Here is a 24817-nt window from a genome sequence, read left to right as displayed (position 1 = left end):
TGGAGCAGCTTCAGGAAGGATCCAGGAGTTTAACCCCCACATCCAGAGCCTGGGATTTTGATGCTGTTCCCATCACACTGGGTGCCAAAGGTGCCTCAAATCCACCTACACCATCCCTATGGGCAACTCCCAAGAGGTATCCCCCGGGGGCCTCACTGCTGATTTAACAGCAGTGGCGTCAGGAACAACACAGGTCAGTTAAAGGAAGTACCACACCATGTTAAAAGCAACAACGATGGGTGTAGGATGAGAAGTTAAAAAGCAGAGCTCCCTTTCCTCTCCAGCCAGGACACCTCCCATAACGCCATGGTCTACACGGATACTCCAGAGTATCCTCTGGAGCCTTGAAACAGCAAGTTCAGCTTCATGAGTGTCAGCAAGAAAACTTGGCCCAGAAAACATCACCAAGCAGAGGTTAAAGCTCACTGAGTCAGACATGGCTTTCTCTGTTTCTGTTCAGCACCTAACACAACTCAGGACTGCAACAGTATGGACAGACAGGACAGCAACAGGACAGAACCAGACCTGAACTAGACAACTGACATACCTGTCTCCGGAAGAAGGGAAAGTCCTAATCCAGTGGTCCATCTACAGGTGATCAATAATCACTGGTGTGCACCACTGGTGGTCTGCTCATCTGGCCTCTGAAGCAGACCCCAGGGAAGAAGGACAAGTACTGGTGATGGGTTAGGCATTCATGCCTAGCAGCAACCAAGCAGTTCAACCTTTACACAACTTGGTGACATTAACAGCAACAGCTTGACAAAGCTGATTAACCCACCACAGGCTCAGCTGGTCTCAGCTCCTGAGGGAACTGGATCCTCTCACAGAGCCTGCAGTAGAAAGATGGCACCAACATGTCCTAGAAGATCTTCCTCAAATCTCACCTCTTCCCCATCTCATAAGGATAGGCCTGCTCTAAGCATCTAGGTATCTGCAGGAGCAGATGGCCAGCTGCTAGAGCTGCACGCACAGCCTGACCTGCTGTTCCCACCTCCAGCAAGAGCAGCCAGGACACATCTCAGACTGCCAGATGGGGAGCACAGACCCACCACAGCAGAGAGGCCTCCTACTCTAAGAGGTCCAAGGGAAGAAAAGGCAGAGACCTTCCTCTTCAAACAGTAGAGGGAAACAGGAGTAAGAGGAGCTGCAGAGTTAAAAGGAGAGGCAGATACTGTAAATTTGCTAAGTATCTTACTCCCAAGCGAAAATCCCTCCTGCTTCTCACATTAATCAGGGCACTTAAAACTAGTCCTAACCAGCTGCTCCCACTTCCTTTGTCCAGCTCTTCTTCAAACGCACAAGCAGCCCACTAAGAAACAGAGCAAATACGTGCAAAGATTCACAGACAAAAAAAATGAGACCTTTGGAAAACACCCCGTAGAAGCAAGCACCCCTCTCCCAGCACAGAGGCAGCTGTGCTTTACAGTAGGACAGTTTCCAATGTTTTCCTTCTCTGTGCAGACGAGGGATTTCCTGTCCTCCATGGCAACAACCTTGCATTTTCTGAAGGAGGCCGTGCCAATAATCTCCACAGCAGAATGTAAAATTTTAAAGTGGCACTGCCTGTTAGCTCAGGGCTTCAACTTGCTGATGTTTTCCACACCCATGGTCCAAAACCACTCTGCTGCCCTCCTTAAAAGGTTTGTGAGTGGGGGTAAATCTCCAGTGCTGCACTGCCCACACAAGGGGAGTTATTAGTTCCCCAAGCACCAGCGATGGAAATCTTTCTGAAGAAGTCACCAACCACCACAACCTCCCAGCAAGAGCTGACTACACACCTTCCAAAGGACAAGGTTTTTTCTAATAAGTAATGGTTCCCAGTTCAAAGTTGGTCCCCACCATGCAGACAGCCTTGGATTTAGATGGCCCAGGTCTCCCCACCACAAGTTTAGAAGTCATGACAGCCACGCTCCCCGAAAGGAAAGCACTTACTGGCCCAGTGCTAGCCCAACAGTTTCAAAACACAGCCACACTAAGCTAAGCCTCCCCTCTCCTCTCCACCCCCTCTGAGTTGCCCTTGCACAGGACTGTGTGCTTCTCCGCTCTAGGAGCACAGATTCAGTGCACTGACTTGGCAAAAAGCCCGTCTCCATTTTGGCCCATCTCCCTTTTGGCCCATCTCGTGCCATTTTAGTGAGTTACATCAGCTTGGCACAAGGCCACGCGAACATCAGGACCAGCCCAAGGGATGCAATAGGAACAAAACAGGAGGGGAAGTGAGGCCATCCCCTTTCAGTGGCAGCAAGCTCGTGATGAAACTACATCCGTTGCCATCTCAAATTTAACCAGACCAGTTAACTTTACTAGAACATCTCTGCTAACCTGCTCATTAACCTCTTATGCCTAAAGAGGTTTTGTTTAGCAAGGCCTTCAGGGAAGAGCTGTTCAAGAAACAGCTGGAAGCCCCTGACTAAATTATACCAAACCGAAGGTATATACCCTTCCCCACCCCGGCCTTTTAAAATCCCTGAGAGGGAGTTGAACAAAGTTGATCTAAGCTAAACCAGACACAATAAAGCAGTACCTTGTTTTCAAAGCAGGTAGTAGGTTAGCATTAAACTGGAACCTTAAACTTTTTTTTTTTTTTTTTTTATCCTTACTTTATACCAGTGAATCAGACTCTCGGGGCGTTTTCCCACACAGAACAGGCTTAGGAAAGTTTTTAAGTAACAGCAAAGCAACATTAAACACAGGAAGCATAAAGGGAATGAGAATCCCTTAACTGATGGGGAAGACTTCTACAGCCTTCCCCACTGCTCTCTACCTTTGAGTGCTGACAAGAAGCTAAAGCATCAGCAGGGAAGCACTCACAACGTGTTCCCACCTGGCCAGGACTCCACTACCCTCTCTTGCAGAAAGTGACCTTGCAATTCCACTGCCAAGGAAAATGGACCCACGGAAGAGAGCACTAAAAGTCCTTTAAACCGACACGTTTCACTGCATTGGAGGGGAGGCAGAACAGTCATGCTAGCAGTTACCACGTCTCCACAGAAGAGCAGCAAACCGCAGCCAAGGGACAGCCAAACTAAAATTACAAGCGCTCATTTGACCGCTTCCAACAGCAGCGGATTGAGACAGCAGGAACCCTGGAGTGGAATTTCAGATCCAAGTAAAATTTCTGGCTCTGACAAAAACTCCCTGTGGAACAACAGGCAAGTCACCTTTTCCACACTCTACCTAAATCCCTTCCGCTGTAAAATAGGAACTGTTCTTGCTTGTCTGTTCAAGTTACAAAGCAGTCCTAGCAGGGGTTATTTTTAGCACACAAGGACGAAAACCCAGCTGAGCTGGACTCTGATCTCAGCTGGGCCTTCTCATTACCTTCGTAATATAAAAAGTAAACAAAAAGCAAGGCTGAGCCCACACCAGAGCTCGGCCACTGAAAAGCGTTTTGATAGCAGAGGAACCACAGTTTTCAGAAAACAGTGAGCTGCAGCTCCAAAGTTGGGGCCAGGCAACAATCTAAGGGATTAAAATGCATCATCTGTCCCTGTATTCACTCACTAGTAACCAGCGAGCTGCAAACAGACAGATTTCGAATCCATTTCGGATATTGCACTGTCACCAAGTGATGATGCAGGTGCTTCTTAAGATCACAAGTTGAAATAACTCATCACTGTGCTCTCAGACATAGCAGCAAGTGCTGGGATAGCAGCAAACTACCGAAAGCTACATCCAAGAATGGGAACTCTGCAGGACTCTTTGCTTCACAGCAGAAACAAGCAGCTCCCCCCAATCTTGAGAGAGACTGCAAGTGCCAGAAACTATGAATACCTGCTGAGAAAACCCTCCCGGCTCCAGGTTTTAAGACATTCACATTTGTCGCTATCAGAAGTGTAGCACAAGGGTACAAAACTGCTCAGGGCCTCAGACCAGAGCTCCCCTACAGAACGTGCAGTCACAAGGAAACAAGATGGAATGGAGAGAAGCTGAATAAATTTCGAGCATGTTAAAAAAAAAAAAAACACCTAGTCATGATGAATCTCTAATTAAAACATCAGTAATCATCTCAAGATAAGTCAGACTGCAGCTGAATTTCTGCCCCAAGTCAGGCCAGGGCATTTAGCAGAGTTTCTCAGGCTTGTGAAGCTGGTCATAGCTGCAGAACCATTGTGGGAAGCACAGATCAGGCAACAACTAGCACAAAGAGTCCATGCTCATAGCTCTTCCTGGCTTTTTGTATCCCAGAGGCACAGGAACTATTCTCTGCTTGGTTCACTAGCCATAAGAATCCATGATGTGTTTTCCTAGAACCAAGAGTACTTCATAAGCCAGGGTAAAACCAGCTCTTTTTTGAAGTACATGCAACCCCTAATCATTCCCTTTCTATGGCTACAAAATCCTGTTCTATTGCACCACCTGAAATCACCATCTTGTGCAACCAGACACATTTATGAGCCTCTCTTATGTGACCAGGTTGGTTCCCATCTGCACTTTTCTGATATCCAGATACTGCCAACTCCCTAAGTACAATCACCACCTGTTCCACCCACCCCAAAGATGCTCTCATTTTAGTATGCCTGACCTGCTGCAAACGCCACACCAAGCCTGCAGCCTTCCGCATCCAGCTGTCCTGCTGCTGGTTTCTCCTGGGTTTGCACTGTGAGCCATATTCACTGCCCTGTGCCCATCTTAACTATTAGCTCTGCTCCACTGGAAACAGCCGGCCAGACACCTGCAGCCCCCAAGGACTTGGTTCTAGCCCACCTTGCCTGCACCACCTCAACAGCCACCATTGCTTCTCTGTAGCGGCATCCGCCTTCATCAACACCACTACAGCTGGGTGCCTAACTAACCTTAATAAACTTGACCAAACATTAGTTTTCCCTGACCTCATTCAAATGGACAAAGAGCTGCCATTTGATGTGAAGGGCCACACACCACAGTTACCACCACAGTGATGGGGCTGGTGCCTGTTCTCAAAAGCCAATTTGCAACCCATAAACATGAGCAACAAGCTTAATAAGGGTAAACTGCTTTAGAGATGTGATCTGTAAATGTACACTAGGGTCAATCTTTGTTTGGGATGTCTATGAAACTCTGCTCTCGCCCCCTTCCCAACCAGCCTTTTAAACCAAGTCTCAGCAATATTTCTAAAAAAAAAAAAAAACAAACACACCACAAAAGTTATTTTCATAGTGATGATAACCTGCCTTATCACACCAACTTGCCTACACGGATCTTTGTTCTGCTGAGGCTTTATTCAAGGCCCTGCTAAGAGGGAAGTCAGTTCCAGTCTCCAGTCATATTACATTAGTTAAAGAAATATTTCTGTCCTTCCTTGCGAGCAGACTGCTCACATATGCAGCTAATTTCTCTCCTATATCAACATACATCCAGCTGCCAGGTAAGGAACCGGGGTATGCAGCAGCCTTTCCAGTACTTCATTATGACTCAGACTGAGTGTAAACGTGTACAATTAGTTACGAGCAGCTGTCCCAGCCTGCCACCCACTGGCCTCCAGGAACACGATCTGGGCTGTGACTAGGGTTTTCCAAGTCAACGTTTCAGACATTGAAGCTGACTGCAATGCACTCTGCTGGCACAGCTGACACAAGACAGCTCCCTTCAGAGCAAGCGTTATCAACGGACTGCTTTATAGCTACCATTTCTTGCTGTTACTGTCAATAACGATAACTACAACATCAGTATAAAGCCATAATTACCTCCACCCAAAGTCATTTGCATACTTTTAATCTGATCAGATTAAAGTATTAATCTGAGTCAAACTATGTCAAGAATTCAGAGTGCAAACATCTCATGAATAAAAGCTCTTAAAGAATATTTTTAGAAAAAAAAAGTGTATCACAACTTCAAACACACTGTTACTGGCACTGCATGAAGCCCACAGTTATCTAGAGTACTTCTGGAGTAGGGACGTAAAGCGTCATTTGTCATTTTGACACTAGCTGTAGCCCCTCTGGGGAAAGTAAGGAAGGCCTTTGAACTGAGTTGAAGTAGTTTAGGATAAACATAGTCAGAGCTCAGCTTCCTCAGACTCAGCCCAAAGGCAGTTAGGTAGAGGTTGCAAGCTCCTTGCTACTGACTTTGATTCACAAAGACCACCCGGCTACTGGAACTAGATTCAGAAAAATCTCAGCATCTAACAATTTTACTGTGAAACAGTGCAAGCAAGATGCTACTTCCCCTATGTCACAGGCAATAGGTGCAAGAAGTGCACGAAGCAACCATGGCTTCTGAGAGCCACAGCACACTAGGAGAAACTCGTCCTGGCACAGCTGGCACACCCAGCAGGGCTTAGGGTCCTCAGCCTGCTCTTCTTGGAATGAAGCAGTCAGAAGTGAGGGCAAGAGGCACAGTGTGCCTTTTATGAAAAGCCAAATCTTTGCCAGCATGAATTGTCCAGTTTAGGACCACTAGCTGCCCCAGGACAAGTAGCTATATATTATATATAATATATTAAACAACATCTGTCATAGGTGGCAGCAATGCTACCTACCAGCTCTCTTCTATATAGGGACCCCATATCCACACACAGTGTATTTATGCAGCTGCTGTGGGAACTGAGCTATTTGGGCACAAGCAAGCATGAACTCCAAAAACCTTAAATCAACCTCAAGCTGAAATTGTTCCTGTCAAACAAAGGTAAAAGGAGACCAAATTCAGACATTTCTCAGCTGGACCACTGCAGGATGGTGTGGCTGGTAAGAGCTGCTCATGGGGTACCAAAAAGAAAAAGCAATAGGTCATGGAAAAGCACATTATTGAACAGCCCTTAGATGCTGCCACTGAGCTGCCCATTCTCAAGGCTTCTCTGGTTGAAGCTGCTTCAGGCAGTCTGCCCAGAGCACAGCCACAGAGCCTACTTCCAGCAGGATTGGACATTTAGTCACAAGTAGTTATGCAAGGCTCAGATACTCTTCTTACTCAGGAAGTTGCCTTTAGGAGAGTATGGCTTGCTGACCTATTCCCACATGATGACAGCCAACCTGTAGAAAGGTGACCTTGGGTGACCAGGCTGAGCTGCCTCAGCTACAGCAGCGTAGGCTCAGTTGGCCATACTCAGTTTAAAGAGGTTTATCTTACAGAAGACTGGCAAGGGCTGTGCTTCCAGAAGCCTTGAAGTTTTAAACTGCCTCTCATTGCTAGCAGGAGGTGTAAAGACTGACAAAATATGAAGCACTGTAAAGTAGTCTGAAGGAGTCTGAGCCATCTATACATATCGATGCTTTCAAAAAGCCTGGTTTCCCTTGTGTGCAGCATCTAGGAAGTAAAAGTTTAAGAGCTACTCACACAGCAACACAACCCGAAGTCCCCACATTTCGTGCCAACACTCATTCCAAGAACAATGCTATTGAGTCAAATATTTCTCTCTAGTGCTCCGAATGAAGAGCTCCAGGTGATAGCCTGGAGTTCTGACAGTTCTGTGCCTGAAACCTCGGTTTGTCATTTTACACCCCACACAAAGGCTTGCCATTCAACAGCTTGTTGTATCAGACATCTTTATTTGCTGTATTGCCCAAGTGTACAAATACTGAATGTAGTTATAGAAATTCAAAATATATTGTAGTAGAAATCTGTCTGGGAAGTGGAATGTTAAGATATTTACTTTATAAAATTACTACATAAGTCATTCCCACTTGCAAGTTTTAAATATATCAGGGCTATGAAGAGACAGATTACTTTATGATCCTGCAAAAAAGGAGTTCTTCTCAGAAAACATTTTCTGCTAGATGAAGTCAGTCAACAGCAAATTGATTTCTTACTTTTGACTCATTTTGAGTTATCAACCAACAGGATGTTAGCTACATCCAGACAATTCATACACAATTCGGCTCTCATTTATACCAAGAAAGTCAATGTATCACTATCAACACATTTAAGTATTAGTCAAACAGAATCTCAGTGACAATATTTATTTTAAACTAATGAAGTCAAGCCAATAAGTTGCCCCTGGCCATTGAGTGCAATTGATGCTTTTTTTTTTTTTTTTCACATTTTCAGAATAAGGCGCCTTAGTTCTTGAACAAGTCAATACAGCTTTGCAGGAGAGTGACATTGTTCTGGAAAGGAAGAGAATTAGTTTCAGATGAGTATGACTGACAATTGAAATCCTGCCTTCCACAATGAAGTAGCTTCCAAAGTAGTAAGTCCATCCCAGGATTTTGTAGCCTGTGACAATGCTGAAGAGCTTATACTGCAAAGACAAGCATTCAAGCAATAATGCACCAAAACCAGATCATACAGTCTGTGATCTGCCTCTTCCTGCAGGCCTGCAACCATGACTCAGTTTGTGGGAAGGAGAGGGGCAAGAGAGAGGTACATTTTTTAAGTGGGTCAAACTGAGCAGTATTGTCAAACTTTTTATATATCATGTTCAAGCTCAGCACTTCAGTAGCTACCTGTGATGAAGTCCAGGACTCTAAGGGAGTGGTAAATTAGACCTTCATTCTCCAAGAGAAGCTGAAGATGCACAGTTACCTCTTCCTGAGTCTCCTGCTTTGTTCTCTACACTAAATTAACAGGCCCTGTAACTTGTGTACACTTTCCTGGATTAAGCTGGAAGTACATGGTGTGGTCTCTGCAGCCTACTTCAAGGCTGCTCAGTAAAGCTTGGCAGAAGCTGCTACAAAGCTGGTGTCCCCCTTCTCTGACAAACCAAGTGAGAAGGGTTGACAGCTACATCACAAGCTGCAGGATGCACTCTCACAGCACTCAGGAATACTTGAGGCACCAGCTGCCTCCAGATGCAGGAGGGGTCAAACCCCACAGATGAGGCTGCCTGACAGGAGCTGTTGTGTACTGCCTGCAAAACAGACTTCTCACTTGCAGTGCCACAGGCTGGTGTCCTAGGAGTGACAGACTGGAAACCTACTTTCTGCACAGGACAGATAAGGACTATCAGTATTTGTTCTTTGTATGCACTACACCTACAACCTTTCCTTCCCCTCTTCAGATCTCAGCTAAAGAGCTTGGCTGTTCTATTTTACACTTCCTAGTTTTAAAGGAAACCCAGCAAATCCTCCAAGTTACAGTACTCGCTTCTCTCAAGCTATGCCTGTTAAATTCCAAAAAGAACACACCTTTGCATGTTTTATTTCCAGTTCTGCCATTTCAATTAGGTTTTTGCGGAATGCTGCTATTCTCTTCTGTTTGAAGCTCATCAGTTCTGCAGAGAAGAAAGAAGAAAGGTAAGACAGACTTACAAAGTGTGACTGAAGTTTCAGTAGTGCCCCTTATGTTTCACAAGTTCTGTTGTACAGCTCTAATTACAGTATTTGACCACAAAAAGGTTCAGGAGTTAAGTCTTGTTGTTTCTAGCCAGAGATGCATTCATCACATGTAACTGGCATCTTGGTGATGAAACAGACAGCTTGTCTAAGACAGAAAGGTTTTGTAAGACGACAACTGGAATAAGCCAGAAGCCACACAAGCTCTATGAGAACACAGAACATTTAAAACCCAAGAACATTAAAGGAGTAGCACATGTACCATGAAAGCATGTTTCCTCTGTTTTATGTTGCCCAAAGACATCTACTAAGAACCAGTGTTTGAAGCTCTGTATGAGGCACTCAGCTGTACTGGGACAGAGCAAAAGCCTGTTTGCGCCATTCTAATTGAGATCAAAAGCCTGAGTAGTTACCTTCAGGCGGAGGCTGAGAATAAGAGTTCAGTCTGGAAAGAAAATACTAGGGGCTCATAAATAAGGTTGATCTAGTACTGTCATTGCTCTGCTTCAGACAATCATTCTTAAAAACATTTAGCTGCATTAACTTTACAGGCATCTGTACCGCCCTTGGGGTGTCCAGACTACTTGCTTCAGGAGAGTGTTCAGAAGCCTTCAGTAGCTGAACATCAGATCAAGACCTGGACTGCGTTAGGATCTCCCTTCAGCATAAATACAAAGTTTTACCTTGTTTTGCAGATTCTGAAATCTTTTCAAACTTCTGACAACAATCCTGTTGATGTGCCTCAGCCAGCCTGACATCCTTGCTCTTTAGCCTTGCTTTATCTAGAGCTTTGTTGGAGTTTTCATAGTCAACAAGAGCCCTTGTACGTCTGTACAGAAGATCCTGAAAGTAGACAGGAATAGTGCAAAGCCTTAAAAGGACTACTTCCCCAACTGAGGTTACAACTACCTTAGCAGCAGGAAGTTTCACTTTTTTCAGCATCAATTCTGCTGCTTCATCAGTGCAGTGGCAAGTTTTCAGGACAGCCACTTGTGCCCTAGGCAAGGAAGACAGAGGGATACTCTAAGGCACCACTTCTTCCCTTAAAGTAGCTTTATTCTTCTCTAAGGTGGGCCTCTCTACTAAGAAGGAATGGCACTTTCTGAACTCCCTCAGCCTACTTCTAGTAAAGGATACACTGTCATTTACTTTGCTGAAGATCTGACAGTTTGACTGAAGCATTAGACTAAGCTAGACATGAAAACCAGCACAGGTCTCAGCAGCAATTCCTTCCTAATCCAGCAGCAGTATGGTCCTGATATCTAAACAGCTATACACCACAGAGGGAGCTTGTAGTGAGTGTTCCAGGGTACCTGACGTTAGAGGTATGACACTAGATGAAGAGGCCCATCAGGTCATATCTAGATACCATTTCTCAGCACAGTCATCCCCTTGCTAAGTCAAATATTGATTAGAAAAAGAGTTGCTGGCAAGGCTTTTGTAGTCATATCAATCTATCAAATCCCACTTGGTAGTCCAGACCCCAATAGCCTTCACCTGTTACTGCATATTCATAGTAAAGTAGTTCAGTAGTTAAGATTTACTTCGGGATTTTTAATTAGCCATCATTGGTTTCTCTGACAAGTCATGAGCACTCAGGCAAGCAATGGGTTAGAATGCTGCTGCAGACTCAAATTCTGTTTACTCTAACTTATCTACGGAAATTTTTACAATTTCTCTCTACATGCCAAAGAAAAACTGGTCAGAGATCCTAATCAGCCCTTCTGTAGGTGGGCTGGACTGCAGCTAGCCAATATATAGTTTCTCAATTCTGCTGTGGTTTAGGAGTGCCAGGTTTCTTAGGCAAAACAAGGGCCCACCTTCCTGTCTTCTTAAAGTAGAAAGAATACCATTAGTGAACGATGATGCCCATAATAAAACCAAGCTTCGAAAAGAAAGCTGTTCTCACCTTAGCAGCTTCTATATTGAGCATGTAGTACCTCAACAGTTCAGAGAGCTTTAAGTCTTCATCAGATGAAACTCTACTCTCTACCTTCTGCAGAAGAGATCAGAGAGCTGGTATGTAACAGAAAACAGCAACATCCAGATCCAGAGATCCTTCTCCCCGCCCACAAAGCTTCTCTTACCCTGAGTTTCTCAAAGAGCTCAGCAACTTTCAACAAGTACCTGGGGGAAAAAAAAAAGTGTATAAGTTTATCAAACTAAGAAAGTATCTAAATGCCAGGAAACCAAGAAGCTGCGGGTTGGAGTTCACTCCTGCATACAGACCCAGCCAGGGGCTTGAAAAAAGAACTCAGGTTTAGGCAAAGACATGTACAAAAGGTTCAATGCAAGAGATGCTGGATTCCACCCTAACAGACTAGTACAGTTGAGCAGCAAGATACCATTTTAAAGTAACAACACTGACCTCTAGAGCATAAAGGTCTTGTGGAGAATTCCCCTACTAATTCGCCCAAGCGATAAACTGTCTTTTTTATTCAGCTACGTATTGTTTCAACAGGATCTGGTTAAATTCAGAGCAAAGTTTAGAGAGGTGGAAGAATTCCCCTCAGAAAAGGTGTCTAGGTTTGCATAGCTTAAAAAAAACATACTATTCTGGAACTTCAAAAGGTCCAGAAAGTAATACAGGCCTAGTGTAAGTTGTGGTTGTATTTAACAACACACTAGAATACTGATGCATAACAGCTTTCTCCCATATTCTCCGGGAGACTGATCTGAAAAAAATTCAAGGAGACTTCCGTTTAGAAGGAGCTTTGATGACCAGCACAATTCAGCTGTAGGGCACAACTAGCAAGTTATCAGCTATTTAAGAGACAGGCGCAATTAATAGTTTTGGGTCTGCCACACCAGGAGTATCAGAGGATAGAAAGTTTCCATGCTACTTGCTTGCAATTCAAGACACTCAAACCAGCAATGACTCAATCCCCTGGATTTTACAGAAGGAACTTGATATTCCCAGACTCAGGACATGTCATAAACAAACAGTTATAATTGCTTACTTTTTGATAACTGTAGGTTCTTCTAATGCCAGGCTGTTCAAGCAAGCTGAAGTATAAATATAGTCATCTGCAACATCTGCAAGAGCAAGACAAGGTTTTCAGAATGAAATCAGCAAGACTGCGAGGTCTTTAGAAAGGTCTTTGAAAAGATTCACTTTTATGAGATCTTGTCATCTTATCTGCTTTTGCACATGCATCCTTGATTCTGTTGTAGTAGTTCACAAGAAAAGTCTTCTCTTGCTCAAAAAAGTCTTCTACTTCCTGAAAGAGAGTACGACCCATTCAGTCAGCTACATTACTGCAGAACACAAGCTCTTCTCTCTTTTGGGAAAGGCCAAAGGAAGAACCATAGCCACCCGAGCATTATGCCCATTATCTCTATTGAAGAGCAGAGTTCAAGACAAGATCCTGAGGCAAGGGTTTGACAAAACAAGCTGTTTGGCAAGTTTCTTTTTCACGATGAAGCAAAGATGGACTTGACACTCAACTATTCAACGCTGCAGGTTGAAGCAATCAGTAAGTTGGTATCAGACAGCCCTTAGGGCTACCAACGGTTGGAATTTTATTTCCCAGGTCTGCTGCAACACAGTAGCCAAGCAGTTTACAAGCTTACTTCACATCCACACCAAGTATTATGTGTACTGTAACATTCCATGACATGGTGTTTAGGACAGCAAGTCTATTAGAAAGAGCTACCATGGAAACACGACAGGAAAAGCTGAAGCTGGACCAGTTACAGGAGTCTCTTATTTGATCTCTTCTAGCACAAGCTAAAACCTATGAATCATGTTAGTTCAGAGCTCCAGTGTAGACAAAAGCCACAAGTGCATTTGCTGAAGGTGTAATAGGTGTAATTCCTTCCTCCCCACCAGGATCTTGTGTTAAGGCAACTCTTGTGCCTTCACTAGAAGCTTTGAATGTACACTTATTTTTTAAACAGCCTATAGCTTCAATGTCTTATTTCTACAGAAGTCAAAATTAACATAGTCTACTCTGCCCAGCTTGGGACAGCAGTAACAAGGAAGGTTAGCATTAGTAACTGAGCCTCATGCACATCAAGCCTGAGGCAGGCATAAGTAATGTCCCTGGAGCAGGAAGTGAGAAACAATCAAGATTAGGCTAAGTAAGAGGTAAACCAACTACTTTACCTTGACTCCAGAGAAGAGGACTTCATCAGCACTCTTTACCACACTTTTTAAAAAGCCACCAAACATCTCTTTTGTGTTTTTCCTCCGGACACTCAGCTGCAACAGAGAGGCCAAGACAGCTTTAAAGTTATCCCGTGGGGGGAAGTGACCATTTTAACAAAGTATAGTAACATCATTTGTATCTAGTACATGACAGAGCAGGCCAATTTCCACGCTCTCAATAGTAGCCGCATAAGCTGTATAAAGATGGATCACATAACAAATGGCTTGACTAGAAGTTGTTCAGCTATTCTGTGCCACAGTTTCTTTCCCCATTCCCAGAAACAGCTCGGTTTCTCCTTTCCAGAGCTTGGATCAGCATCTATCACTCATAATTAGGTATGACAAAACAGATGCAGTACTAACTTTAATACACCTCCATTCTTCTATTTTATGACCATGCAACACAGCTCAGGTACACCTGAACCATGCTTGTTCCTAAGATAAAGACATACAAAGTTGGCTTCCTAATCAACTTGGTTACAATTAAGAAACACTGAGATTTGTACCAGAAAAAGGTCTAAAAGGTCAGGCTTTCATCCTTTAATCATCTCACACAAGTACTGGCAGTATCTGTGTGCTGATGCTGCACGTAGATTTACATAACACTGGCCATACCCAGGAAAAGTGACAGCACTCCAAATATCTTGCCTCGCTCAGAAAGTAGAAAAAAAAAAAAGACTTACATCCTGGTCATACTCCAAGAAAACATGAAAGTTGCGATCTTTGCTGAGCACAGGATGAGAAGAGATCCGCTGAAGGAAGATTTCATGTGACGATACAGTCTTCTTGAAGACAGCGAGGTATTCACTGAAGGGAAAGAACAGACTGAGATCCTCTCTTGTACTGCCTTCTTCAATACACAAAGAATTGCTTTAAGTTTATCCAGTGAAAATATTAAACAACATGCTTCTGAAATAGCTAGCTAGTGATAGAGAAGCTATTTTCAATCTCTTTAGCTAGGATCCTTTCCAGTTTGAGAGAAGTTTTTGGCAACACCCCAGCTCCAAGATTTTAAGGATTATGCAGCAGCAGACACCCTTCAAAACAGCCACACTCAAGATCAGTTATGACCAAATAAGTTGCTCTCCCAGGAGGCTTCTTTAAGTGCAGCTTTTGGCAGTAGACTCATTCTACTTACGCTTCCAGCTCTTGCTTCATTTTGGCAAACTCTTCTTTTGTCATGGACACTTCTCCTTCCCCTAGCTTCTGCATCTTCTCTCTGGGACCATCAAAGTCAGGCTTTGAAGGTGCTGGAGGTATCTAGCCAAGGAATTGGTTAGTGATAGATGCTAGCAAACAAAGTTTTCCAAAATTACATCTAGCCTTCTCCAGAAGGAGGTCCTTTTGCCTAGTCATGGCAAGCCAGCAAGGCTCTGCACCTGGGAATTCTAGAGGCATGTTGTATCTAGGCCCCTGTTTGCCTAGGAACCAAGGGGAACAGCCATTATAATCCAACCCCGTAGCCAGCCATCTTCTGTGGCCCACAGGGCCTCCTAAAGAATCGGAATAGCAAAGACTATAGTGCTTCACTGTGTCCTCTTCAGGTAGATATTAATACCACCATAGAGTCAGGAACCTCAGAGGATTGAGTTTTTTTTACTGCTCCAGGCTATATAGAAAGTTAACAGAGCCGTACCACTCAAGTTGTTTGGGAATTAAGGCAAAAGGAAGCATAGGGAATACCTGAGTCATGAAGCACTAGTAACATTGGTAAAGCATGGCCTTTACTGGTATGCACTTTAAATCTTTTGTATAGAGTTACATTTTTTAGGAAATACTTACAATGAGTCCTGCATACTCTTCAGTTTCAGTAAGCGTATCATGCAGCCACACAAAGTCTTCATGCTGCCTTGTAACTGAAAACTCAGGGCTTTGAAAAGCTGGCAGTGTAGTCTGGAAGAGAAGATATAGAAGCCCTACTGTTTTGTAAATTAGTGCTTTTAGAAACAGTTCTGTCCATTTCCAAAGGAAGCTATTTTGCCTAGTAAGAGCCTCGCCTACTCCCTTTTAGCTGAGCTGGCACTCATTCGAGAGCCTTAGTAGTAAGGAGGTTATTTAAAGAAAAGGCACTGTTGTGGAGCAGCATTAATGCAGCTTATTTTGTGAAGTTTGACAGTAGCTGGTTTCCCCACCCCTACCCCCCAGCCTCTCTGGTATCAAGCTAGGATTCCTTAGCAAAGCCAATCTAGTGTTTCAGCTACCTTGTCTCTATTTAGAGAGTGTTCAAGTCCTAGGAAACCTGAAGCTTCTGCATATATATATACACACACACACACACCCCCCCTCAGGCCTTTAAGTGGACAAGCTCCATCTAATTAGACTTCCTTCATTGCCAAGCCCATCTTTACAGATAAGTGTATTACAAATACATAAATGACTTGCATAGCACTTAGGAAGACCACTTTCTACCCCAAGACCTTACCTTAGTATGCACAGTGAACTTCACTCTGTCCTTTTCACTTAGGGCATCAGGTATATCAATTTGGAGAGAAGGATCAACATTCAGGTCTACAGATACAGACCTCAGCTGCAACAGAATTCACAGAATAAGCCTTGGTCAAGCATCAGGTAGGTTTAGTGAAGCTAGACTGGTCATCAGCTGTCAACAAGAACCCCATTACAGTAAACCACTGCCTCCAGGAACAGCACATATGGACAAGCATGACAGCCCTGACACTACCCACACATCACTGTGACAAGCCTTCCCTTCCAAACACAGGAAACTAAAAAGGCTTGTTAGCTTAAAAATCTGAAGAACCAATTGTTAGAGTTCACACTAGAGGCATTTGGGAAGTTTTCTCTCAAAAGAGCATCCTCCTTCTAGTACTTGTCCAGCTTATTTACTTGAAGTGCATCAAGCCAAAGCCTATTATGCCATTTAGAAGATAGTAACAATCCTAATAGTTCTCTTCATTATCCTGTGCCTCCACAATATGTGGCAGAACAGCTCTTATGAACTGGGCTTTGTGACCTGTTTTCTCATCCTTACATCAGGGAGCGAGAAGAGTTAAGTGCTTTTATCTATTGCAAATAGCAAGTCATAGGCAAGAGCCAATACTTCAGACAGGCCTTAAACCGAGACAGCATCTTCCTTTAGGGACTTATTTCTTCATTCCAAGACCCTACACCCAGAATATAGTTTCAACCATACTTAAACTTCTCTAGAGCAGTGGAATAGCCTTCTCAGTTGAAGATGCTCTAGGCTACACACCACTGACATCCTCAAGCCATAGTCCTACCGAAATTCCTCACAAGGACAGCACCTGCTGACTCAGAGCAGATGGGGCCTTGATGCTCAGCATATCACGCTCTTCTGGGAAGCCAGGGAAGTGGCCAGGCTGCACCAAGGAGCGGTAAGATTCAGGATAGCCACCAGCTCGTTTCTCCCACAGGTTTACAATTTGAACTTCCTTTATCAAGTCATACTCCACTGCATGTACCCAGCCATTGACGACAAACAGTTTCAGTTCCCTACATGACCTCAGAAGCAAGCAAAAAAGTTTAGGCATAACCAGTATGGATTACTAAGATTAATGCATACATCCAGTTCTTACATCAAATAGAATCATGTATTTCCATACCAAGGAATAGACTTTTACAAGCTATTAGGCACTAGTGATCATCAGCTTCAGTCACCCGTATTCCAGAAGCATGCAGGAACCTTAGCCTGTCACATTATGGTGGTTCCTGTGCTATGAAACCTGTCTTCTAAAAGGCCATCCCTTCAGTGCTGCAGCCTAACAAATTATTTTTCTTTTCTGCATAAGGGAGAAACTGCCAGAGACCAAGGTCACAACACACGAAGTTTGCCAAAGAGTGACCATCAGAGCCAGGCTGTATCCCAAGGTTATCCTTTAGAGATAATTCTGAAGGCCTTCCCAGGAAAGCAAGCTACACAACTGGGCCACAACTGTTTTACCACCCTGCAGCATACTACCACACAGACCAGGCCAGCCAGGAGCCTGCCCCAACCACCTGCTAAGCACAAGAAGTTTCAGCCCTGAAGCCCACAGAAGCTGGTGCCAGACAGCATCTGAGCAACCCTGTCATACCACAGATAGCTTGAATGCTGCCTTAAGCTTCTGTAAAGCCACATAAGAACTGTTGAGAGGTTGCCCTTTACAAAGCTTTGGAAACTCCCTCCCCCTAGTCTGGCCATCTGTGTACTGCAGTTCAGATCTGGTAGATGACAAGTCTCTCCGGCTGCCTGCAGAGGACACAGCTGTCAGGCTATAGCACACTTTTGCCTCTACCCAGCCTGTCCCTGCCTAGACTCCCACTACCACTGATGGTTCCTGCTATCATCTATGACCAAGCTCTAATATGTAAGTGAGGGACACCCCAGTCACTGTACCCTCATCCTTCCAGCCACGCTAAAAAGACTATCTGCTGCATACTCACAGTTAGCTACAGTTAGAAGGATGTAGGCAAGAGATACATCTTTTTAAGCCTTAGGACTATGGAAAGACCTTGTATGCAGCACATTGAGCTTCCCATAGGAAGCTTCTACAGGACAGAAGGCCTTTATCCCATTGTGGGTATTGCCATGGCAGCAAGCAAGGACATCGAGCTTACAGAGCATGCCCTGGAACACAGCTCCCAGCAGTCCCAGCACTGCTCACATCCAAATGGATGTGGTGGGATTCCAAACACTACAGGGACTCCAACAGTCCAGTCGCTTCTCTCCAGTCACTTTATGGGACATTTATATTCCCCTACAGGCACATGACTCTGATACTTACTTGGAAGGCACAGACCAAACAGCACAAAGGTGCATAGTTTGGAGGTCACCGACACTGGTTTAGGCAGAAGCTGCCCCATTCAAGCACTGGAGAAAAGATAGGTAGAAGGCCACCATTCAGTCATGAGTTTCACTGGGAGCACAGCTCACTGTTAGCTGCTAAGTGAATGAAAGGCAAGTCGGGCAGTGTTTCCCAGCCAGATAACATTTGCAGCCAAAGCAGTGAGATGCAGACCCCAGTGTTTTGCATCCTGCTTACTTATCTTCACTGTCCAAACAGGATCAGCAGTGCTAACAATATGAACTGCTGAGTCTGGAAAGTATGATAAGCCAAAGGAAACCGCTTCCTCTCAGCTAAACTAAGGAAAGGATTACACAAATCAGCCAGTCCTGAATTTGTGAACTTTCTTATTAAGCGTTGTGAAGAAAGTAACCCATGATCAGACACCGCCCACACACCCCCTCCATGCCTAGTAGTTGCCTGCACAAGAGATGTGCAGGTATGGACACAAGATGGTACTGCTTTGTCAGATTAAAGCAGTTCATGTATCACAGGCATTTCTCCCTTGCCCTAGCACCATAAATTGCAGAGGCAATGGGGCAAGAACACATAACCTACAGCTTCAGCAATCCCCAGGAATGCTGCTGCAGGACAGCTTACTGCCCCAGAAGGGCCTTATTTGTACAGAGGCAACTGGGAGTCAGCAGCAATGCTCAGCTGTGCACTCCAGAGCAGCATGTACTATAAACATGGCTCAAAGTGTGAGACCAGCCCAGAAACAGGACAAGAGTCAAGAACACCCCTATATACAGTGGTGGGATTCTGCCCCTCAGGAAGACGGGAAGCCACTTGCTAAAAAAAAAAAAAAAAAAATAATCTTTTACTTCTCCTACCCTAAACATCTGCTACAGCAGTGTACATGACCCAGACTATACTTAAAGGCCACTGCAGGCTCAAACATCAAGCATATCACTGTGTGAAGGCAGCACAGGATTATCGCCTCTACCCTTCAGGAGTCTGGTCTTTCCTAAGGACCTGGAGCCATATGAAACAGAGGATTATAAAATGACTGGTCTGCTCTAGTCCTGTGAAGGTCACTGTAGGCTCCTAAGTCCAGGCCAGAGACCTTTAGAATTACACAATCACAGCAGCAAGGCTCAGACTACAAAGAAAGCATTCACACCGTCTGACTTGAGGAGGACAGAGTGCTTTGTTTCCCTACAGAAAGTGCTGGGGCAGCATTTCTCCAGTGAACTGGAAGCAAGAAGCCCCCCTCTTATTACCACATGTTTATAACCCAGTGCACCTAAAGCAGATGTTTCACACCAGTCTCCGATCGATACAAACACCTGCTCCTACAGTAATAGCAGTTCATCGTTCAGGACCCTTCATTCCACCATCCCTCCTACATCCACCCGACAAGCAGGAATGAAGACCAACTTGCTTATGGTCACATGAAGGCTGTGAAAAGGAATTAAACTTTCATGTCCAGGCCCCAGGCTTGTTCCTTTATCACAGCAGGCACCCAACATAAAGCCTTCCCAGCAAACCACCCCATCTTAGCTCTCAGGCCTGCCATGCCTGGAAGCTTCTTCATATCCAGAGGCATTTCTCTGCTAGGACATCATTGCTTCTTCCCTGCACTCCAGGCAGTGGGCAAGAGAACTGAAGTTTCCCCATCCCAGTTACCAGAAACCAGTCTGCCACCTCATACCCTCAAGGGGATATAATCCATGCTCAGCACCTAATAAGAGATTATTCCTTACTCGTAGCACATGCCCAAAGAGGTACAGAGGATGATGACTCCTGGGGCCCAGCAAACTATTTCCCCACTGTGCTGCTGCAATCTGAATCACTCACCCAAATCCAGCACAGTGCCCCCACTTTCACCTCTCATTTCCCTTTCTCAGAAACAACTTAGAGGCTTCTGGTTTGCAACAACTACAGCAACTGTTACAACTGCTCTGATGCCTTCCACTTCTAGGCTCATGCCTCTTTAGTGACTTTATTGGGATCCTTGGGGTTTCTTGATCATTCAAGAAAAACTTCTCCCTGTTCAGTAAAGATACTGACCACCAGAACTGTCTGACCTCCAAATTAGAACAAGACATCAAGCAAAGCCCTCCAGAATAGCAGTCATCCTATTGATTAACATTTCTAGGCTTCAGGACCAGAAGACTAAAATAGATATTATGTTACTAATTAGGACACTATGATAATCACCTGATCAGGAAGCCCAAGAGAAGAGACAGAGAACATTACTGTGACCAATCCAGATCGAGTTTTGCAGCACTTGTTTTTCCCTATTGCTTAGAGATTTAAAAAAAAAAAAAAACCTCACACAGAGTTGGATCATTTAAGTACAATCTAGCAACAACCATCAGCTGCCCAGGCTTCAGCTTGACACGAGGTTCTGATCAGGCCTCACCCAACACAAACACATCATGCTCACAGGCACCCAGTAGAAGAAGTGCCCTCAGCCACTGAAGCTGCTTAGTTCTGTTGATTTGCCTGAACTGCTGCATTTAAAGTTACCTCCCCTGCAGTTTTAGCATCAGTTCTAGATGAGTCCATGTTACTTCTGCATTCTAACAAAAGAATCTGCCAGTGCAAGCAACTGTGTACAACAGTTGCTAGCGAAATAAGAATCCATATTAGTTCTCAAAGTCAGATTAATCCAGGGGTCTTCCACATTGCTGGGCTCCCAGAAGGAACAAGGAGACCTTCCACAAGGGGTTACATGTCACAGAGCGTTCTGCTTATTGTCAGCTACCTTATAAAAACCCTCTCCTCTTACTAATCACCTCCCTGCTGTCATTCAAGAAACAGCCATAAACAAGACTTCAATAGTAATTACATCTGCCACTACCCAGCATCCATTACTTTTTACAAAGTAGTCTTTCTAATTAAACCAGCTTAAGTGCTCTCCGGAGAGCAGTAAAAGATCATAATGTTTTCTGGCAGTTCATATACAGAGTCCTCAGCTCGAGAGGGCCTTGTTTTGACACCCAGGAGTTAACCAGTTTCAGAGTATCTGGCCAGCAGATATTAGTGCCATTAGTTGCCGGAACTACATTTCAGTCATATTCAGCACAAGTAGCTTAAGCTTCCCTTTAATCAAGACACTAAAAATATGTCTGAAAGTACACTGCACGCATGCAGCAGCGAAGAGCCCATGCAGCAGATGTGAAGCTTTGATTTTGCAGCCTTTGTGACAGACTTGCTGTTAGCTCTCTGATATTCAGCAGAATCAGTTCTGAAGCAGTCCAAGTTACATATAACGAGGAAAACAGAAGGAGTCTTCTTCCACACAGTCTTCATGTTGCTACTTACGCTATAGGAAATGCCTTCCCAAATTTGTGACTTTGGACTGTGGAACTCCAGTGATGCATTGGTTTCATTATTTCACTTAAAACAAAGACAAAGAGGGAATAACAGCTCAATTTAGTCTCATTGAAATGGCATTCCTCACCAAGCGCAGAGCTTGCCAAGCAAGCAGAAGGCAGCCTCTCTAGCCAGAGCACCTGTTGCCACTGGTTGTGCAAAAAGCTGGCCTGATGACTTTGCTCTCCTGTCAGAAGGATCTCTGCATCACTCCCTGCAGAAACCAAGCAGTCACACACCTCCTCACAGAGGGAGGGAGCTGTGGGAAGGACACTATCAACATTCAAGGATCCCATATTCCGAGCCAAAGCCCCTCCAGCTCACTTTGCTCCACCTAGCAGCACACAGGACACCTCCACCCGATCCACTGCTTCCTCAGAAGAGGAGTCGAGCAACAGCTTTGGCAGTGCAGGCCAAATCCACCCTGCTGCAGCAGTCTGTGCTAATGCAGCCAATGGCTAAGCGCTTTTAGCCCATGTGCCATCTGTAACATGAAGCATGCCCAGCTAAAATGGAAATTGTGCAACAGAAGCAAACCCCTAAGCCCCAGTCTGTATCTAGAAGAATGTTTTGCTGACCTCCTGCAGTGAGGCCAGAGCTGGTGGTGGGGAGTCTCAGCAATACAGCCTCACCACACTTTCTTCACCTCCCATGGATTTGAAATCGCATCATTAGCCCAAAGTGGGCCAGCTTCATGGACGCTATATGTCCTTGACAGTACATTATCTTTATCCAGCAGCTTTCGCCTTGCAAACAGGTCATCTCCCTGCTTGCTTTTGGTCCCAGCAGCATACAGAAGCAGTTTGCTGGCAAAGCATAAGCGAGATCTAATAGGCCCTCATTCTTTCCAGATCATGTAGCAGAAGTTGTCCAGCACCAAGAACTACTGTTCAGGACTGATAACAGCAAGTCCCAGGCTATAACATACCATTTTGTCTTCCACTGACTGTTCTGAGAAAGAGGGACTATAATACACACTCTCAGTATTTTGATCCAGAACAGTTTAACTGCAGACTGGAGCCTTTAAAATACTGTCAAGCCACTGACATTAAGAAATACCAGGGTATTTGCACAAGCTCAGCTTGGCAGTCCCACTACTCGCTTCACTTTCTGAAGTGTCTTTTCCTCCCCAGGACAGATTACACCATCTTTCCCACTGCACTTCCAATCGCCCTTATCCTACCCTCCCTTCCTCTTCCTACATATCCTAATCCTCTCCTGCTTTGTCACCTCAGGGTCAGTTTTTAGTTTATACTTACCAGTGATTCCTATTCAAGGTTAATAACTAATGCAGCTTCCTTTATAGGCATAGGCTTTATCTACTGGCCACACACCAGTTCCATGTTGCTGTTTCCTTACCTAAACAGGAACAGACAAGATAGGAGTATTTCTATCCTCCTCCCTGTTGCTGGAACCCAAAGACAGCCCTACTACCTGAAACAAGCTAGTTAATCTTTGGCCATTGAGTATTAGAGTTTAAAGCTACTCCAGCCCTCACCGTGGGAACATGTTCCCCTCCCCCCAATATTCCTGTCTGCTAAATTGGAAAGGGCACAGAAACACACAGTTACCAATTGATGCAAAACAGCTGATGTTTTACCTTCCCCTCCACCCATCACCTACAGGCCCTGCAAGCCTATAAAGACTTTCACTCAGTATCTGAAGTGGCAGATACTTTAATACCAAGTTTCACATGCAGAAGAAAAAGGTTAAAGCACCAGCTAGTTCACAACTCAAAGCAAGTAACTAGAAAACATCTGTTCAATAAACTTTTGCCAGTTCTACTGGGCCAAGACCGTTTTAAAAAGATTCATATGCAAGAGAAGCAGATGAAAGGAAGTTATCTAAAAAAATTATTCAAGGGAGGTGTATTTCTAGCCCTCTAGTCAGCTAATATACATCTTCTGAAAGGCTGCAGAAAATACAGAGAAGATAACCCTTAAGCACACAACAGCTTAAAACACAAGTCATCTTCCTGCAAGTTCGGTTTAGTCACAATGCAAAACTACATTCAGATATAAGAGTATGAAAGTGAACTAGAGAGCTCACAGACTGTTACATGGCTGTCCTACCTTCTATTTGGGGTGTGTTGGGTATAGTTATTAAACCAGGTAGACCAGGCAGATTAATCTAGGCAGCTTGCCCAGTATGAAAAATAATTCCAAGCACTATCTACATACACACAGAGTAACTACTTCACAGCGTCCCTGTTTTAGCATTTAATTTGCATTTCCTCTGAGAAGTTGAGCATCCTAATTTCAGGAAACACTCCATGCTCCCTCAAAGCCAAGATGTAAGCCTCCTTAGCACTCAAAGCTTCAATGTAACACGGCACTACTACAGAGAAACGAAAACCAATTCAGCGACCGATGTGACAAAGGAAAGAGAAGTCACAGCTGAATTGACAGCTGACAGGCTAATTAACACAAGCCCCACAACCAGGAAGGCTGGTCACAGACACACAAGGCAGCCGACCCACTGAGCAAGTTTAAGTGCCTCTAGCAGAAGTGCCTACAGCGCTTCATGGCTAGGACCTAGCCACAGGTCCTGACGAGCAGGCCCCACTCCTGTAGCTCTCAGGCCCTGCTTGTCACCCCTCTCCTGCCACAAACCAGGCGCTCCCCTCACAGCCACCTCTGCCTTGTGGCAGCACAGAGCGCTCCCCATCTCCTCCTTCTCGCCCGGTTTTCTTCCTTTCCTCCCCCCCCCCCCCCCCCGTCTCTTTATCTTCCTCTAGGCACCTCTTCCTTCAGTCGAAGCTCACCCGAGGGGACTGCACCCTGATCACCTCCCCTCAGAGGACCTTGGGTGCAGGGGGAACCCATGCAGGGGCTGCTAAGAAAACTAATATTTAAGAAAACTAATATTTAAAAAATAAAATTAAAAAAAAAAAAACTGAACGGAACAAAAATAAAAACCTGTCGCTGCCCCGGTACTGGGGAGCTCCCTCACAGCCGGCAGGGCCAGCCCGGGGCTGAGCGCGGCCCTCAGCCCAGTGGGGCACGGCTGCACGCCCACACCTCGCCTCAACCGGGCCCGGGCCGCCGCCCTCACCTTGCTCTGCGCGTCCTCCCGGAGCAAAGCCATGTCGCCCAGCCACGGCCAGTCGCTCACCGCCCTCTCCGCCGCCAATGCCTCATATAAGCCCGGGGCGGGGCCGTGGCCACCTCCCGCCGCCAGCGACACACCCCCGCCCTGCACGACGCAGGCCCTCGGGGCGGCGGCCATCTTGGGTGAGGGCAGGGTGCCGCGTGCCCTCATCCAAGATGGTGGCGCAACGCTTTATTGTTGCTCTTTTTCCTTACTTTGAAAGACTTAAGTTATTCTCTTTAGATTTTTTCAAGTAA

The 24817-nt window shown here is 45.0% G+C and overlaps 1 protein-coding gene across 1 annotated transcript; it reads right to left on the bottom strand.

Annotated features, from left to right (window-relative positions):
* Positions 1–7451: 7451 nt before the first annotated feature.
* Positions 7452–24705, bottom strand: SNX5 (sorting nexin 5). Its single transcript, XM_074161797.1, has 13 exons — positions 24525–24705; positions 15767–15871; positions 15127–15237; positions 14483–14604; positions 14028–14151; positions 13303–13398; positions 12310–12415; positions 12155–12230; positions 11282–11321; positions 11104–11190; positions 9878–10037; positions 9048–9133; positions 7452–8027 (listed from the first exon to the last, which is right to left on the bottom strand). Exons 1-13 carry the CDS (start codon positions 24696–24698, stop codon positions 7980–7982), a joined length of 1335 nt encoding a protein of 444 aa, XP_074017898.1. The 5' UTR covers positions 24699–24705; the 3' UTR covers positions 7452–7979.
* Between the last annotated feature and the right edge of the window lie 112 nt (positions 24706–24817).

The sequence above is a fragment of the Numenius arquata genome, chromosome 2, assembly GCF_964106895.1.
Source record: "Numenius arquata chromosome 2, bNumArq3.hap1.1, whole genome shotgun sequence".
Classification (NCBI taxonomy): Eukaryota; Metazoa; Chordata; class Aves; order Charadriiformes; family Scolopacidae; genus Numenius; species Numenius arquata.
This window is presented reverse-complemented; position numbering and strand designations above follow the sequence as displayed.

Excerpts from the sequence above, each read along its gene's own strand:
- SNX5 (XM_074161797.1), bottom strand. The coding sequence starts at position 24,698 with ATGGCCGCCGCCCCGAGGGCCTGCGTCGTGCAGGGCGGGGGTGTGTCG. Across the intron at positions 15,238-15,766 it reads AGTTCACTGTGCATACTAAG|ACTACACTGCCAGCTTTTCA; the intron begins GTAAGGTCTTGG and ends CTTCTCTTCCAG. Across the intron at positions 10,038-11,103 it reads TCAATATAGAAGCTGCTAAG|GATCTTCTGTACAGACGTAC; the intron begins GTGAGAACAGCT and ends GTCTACTTTCAG.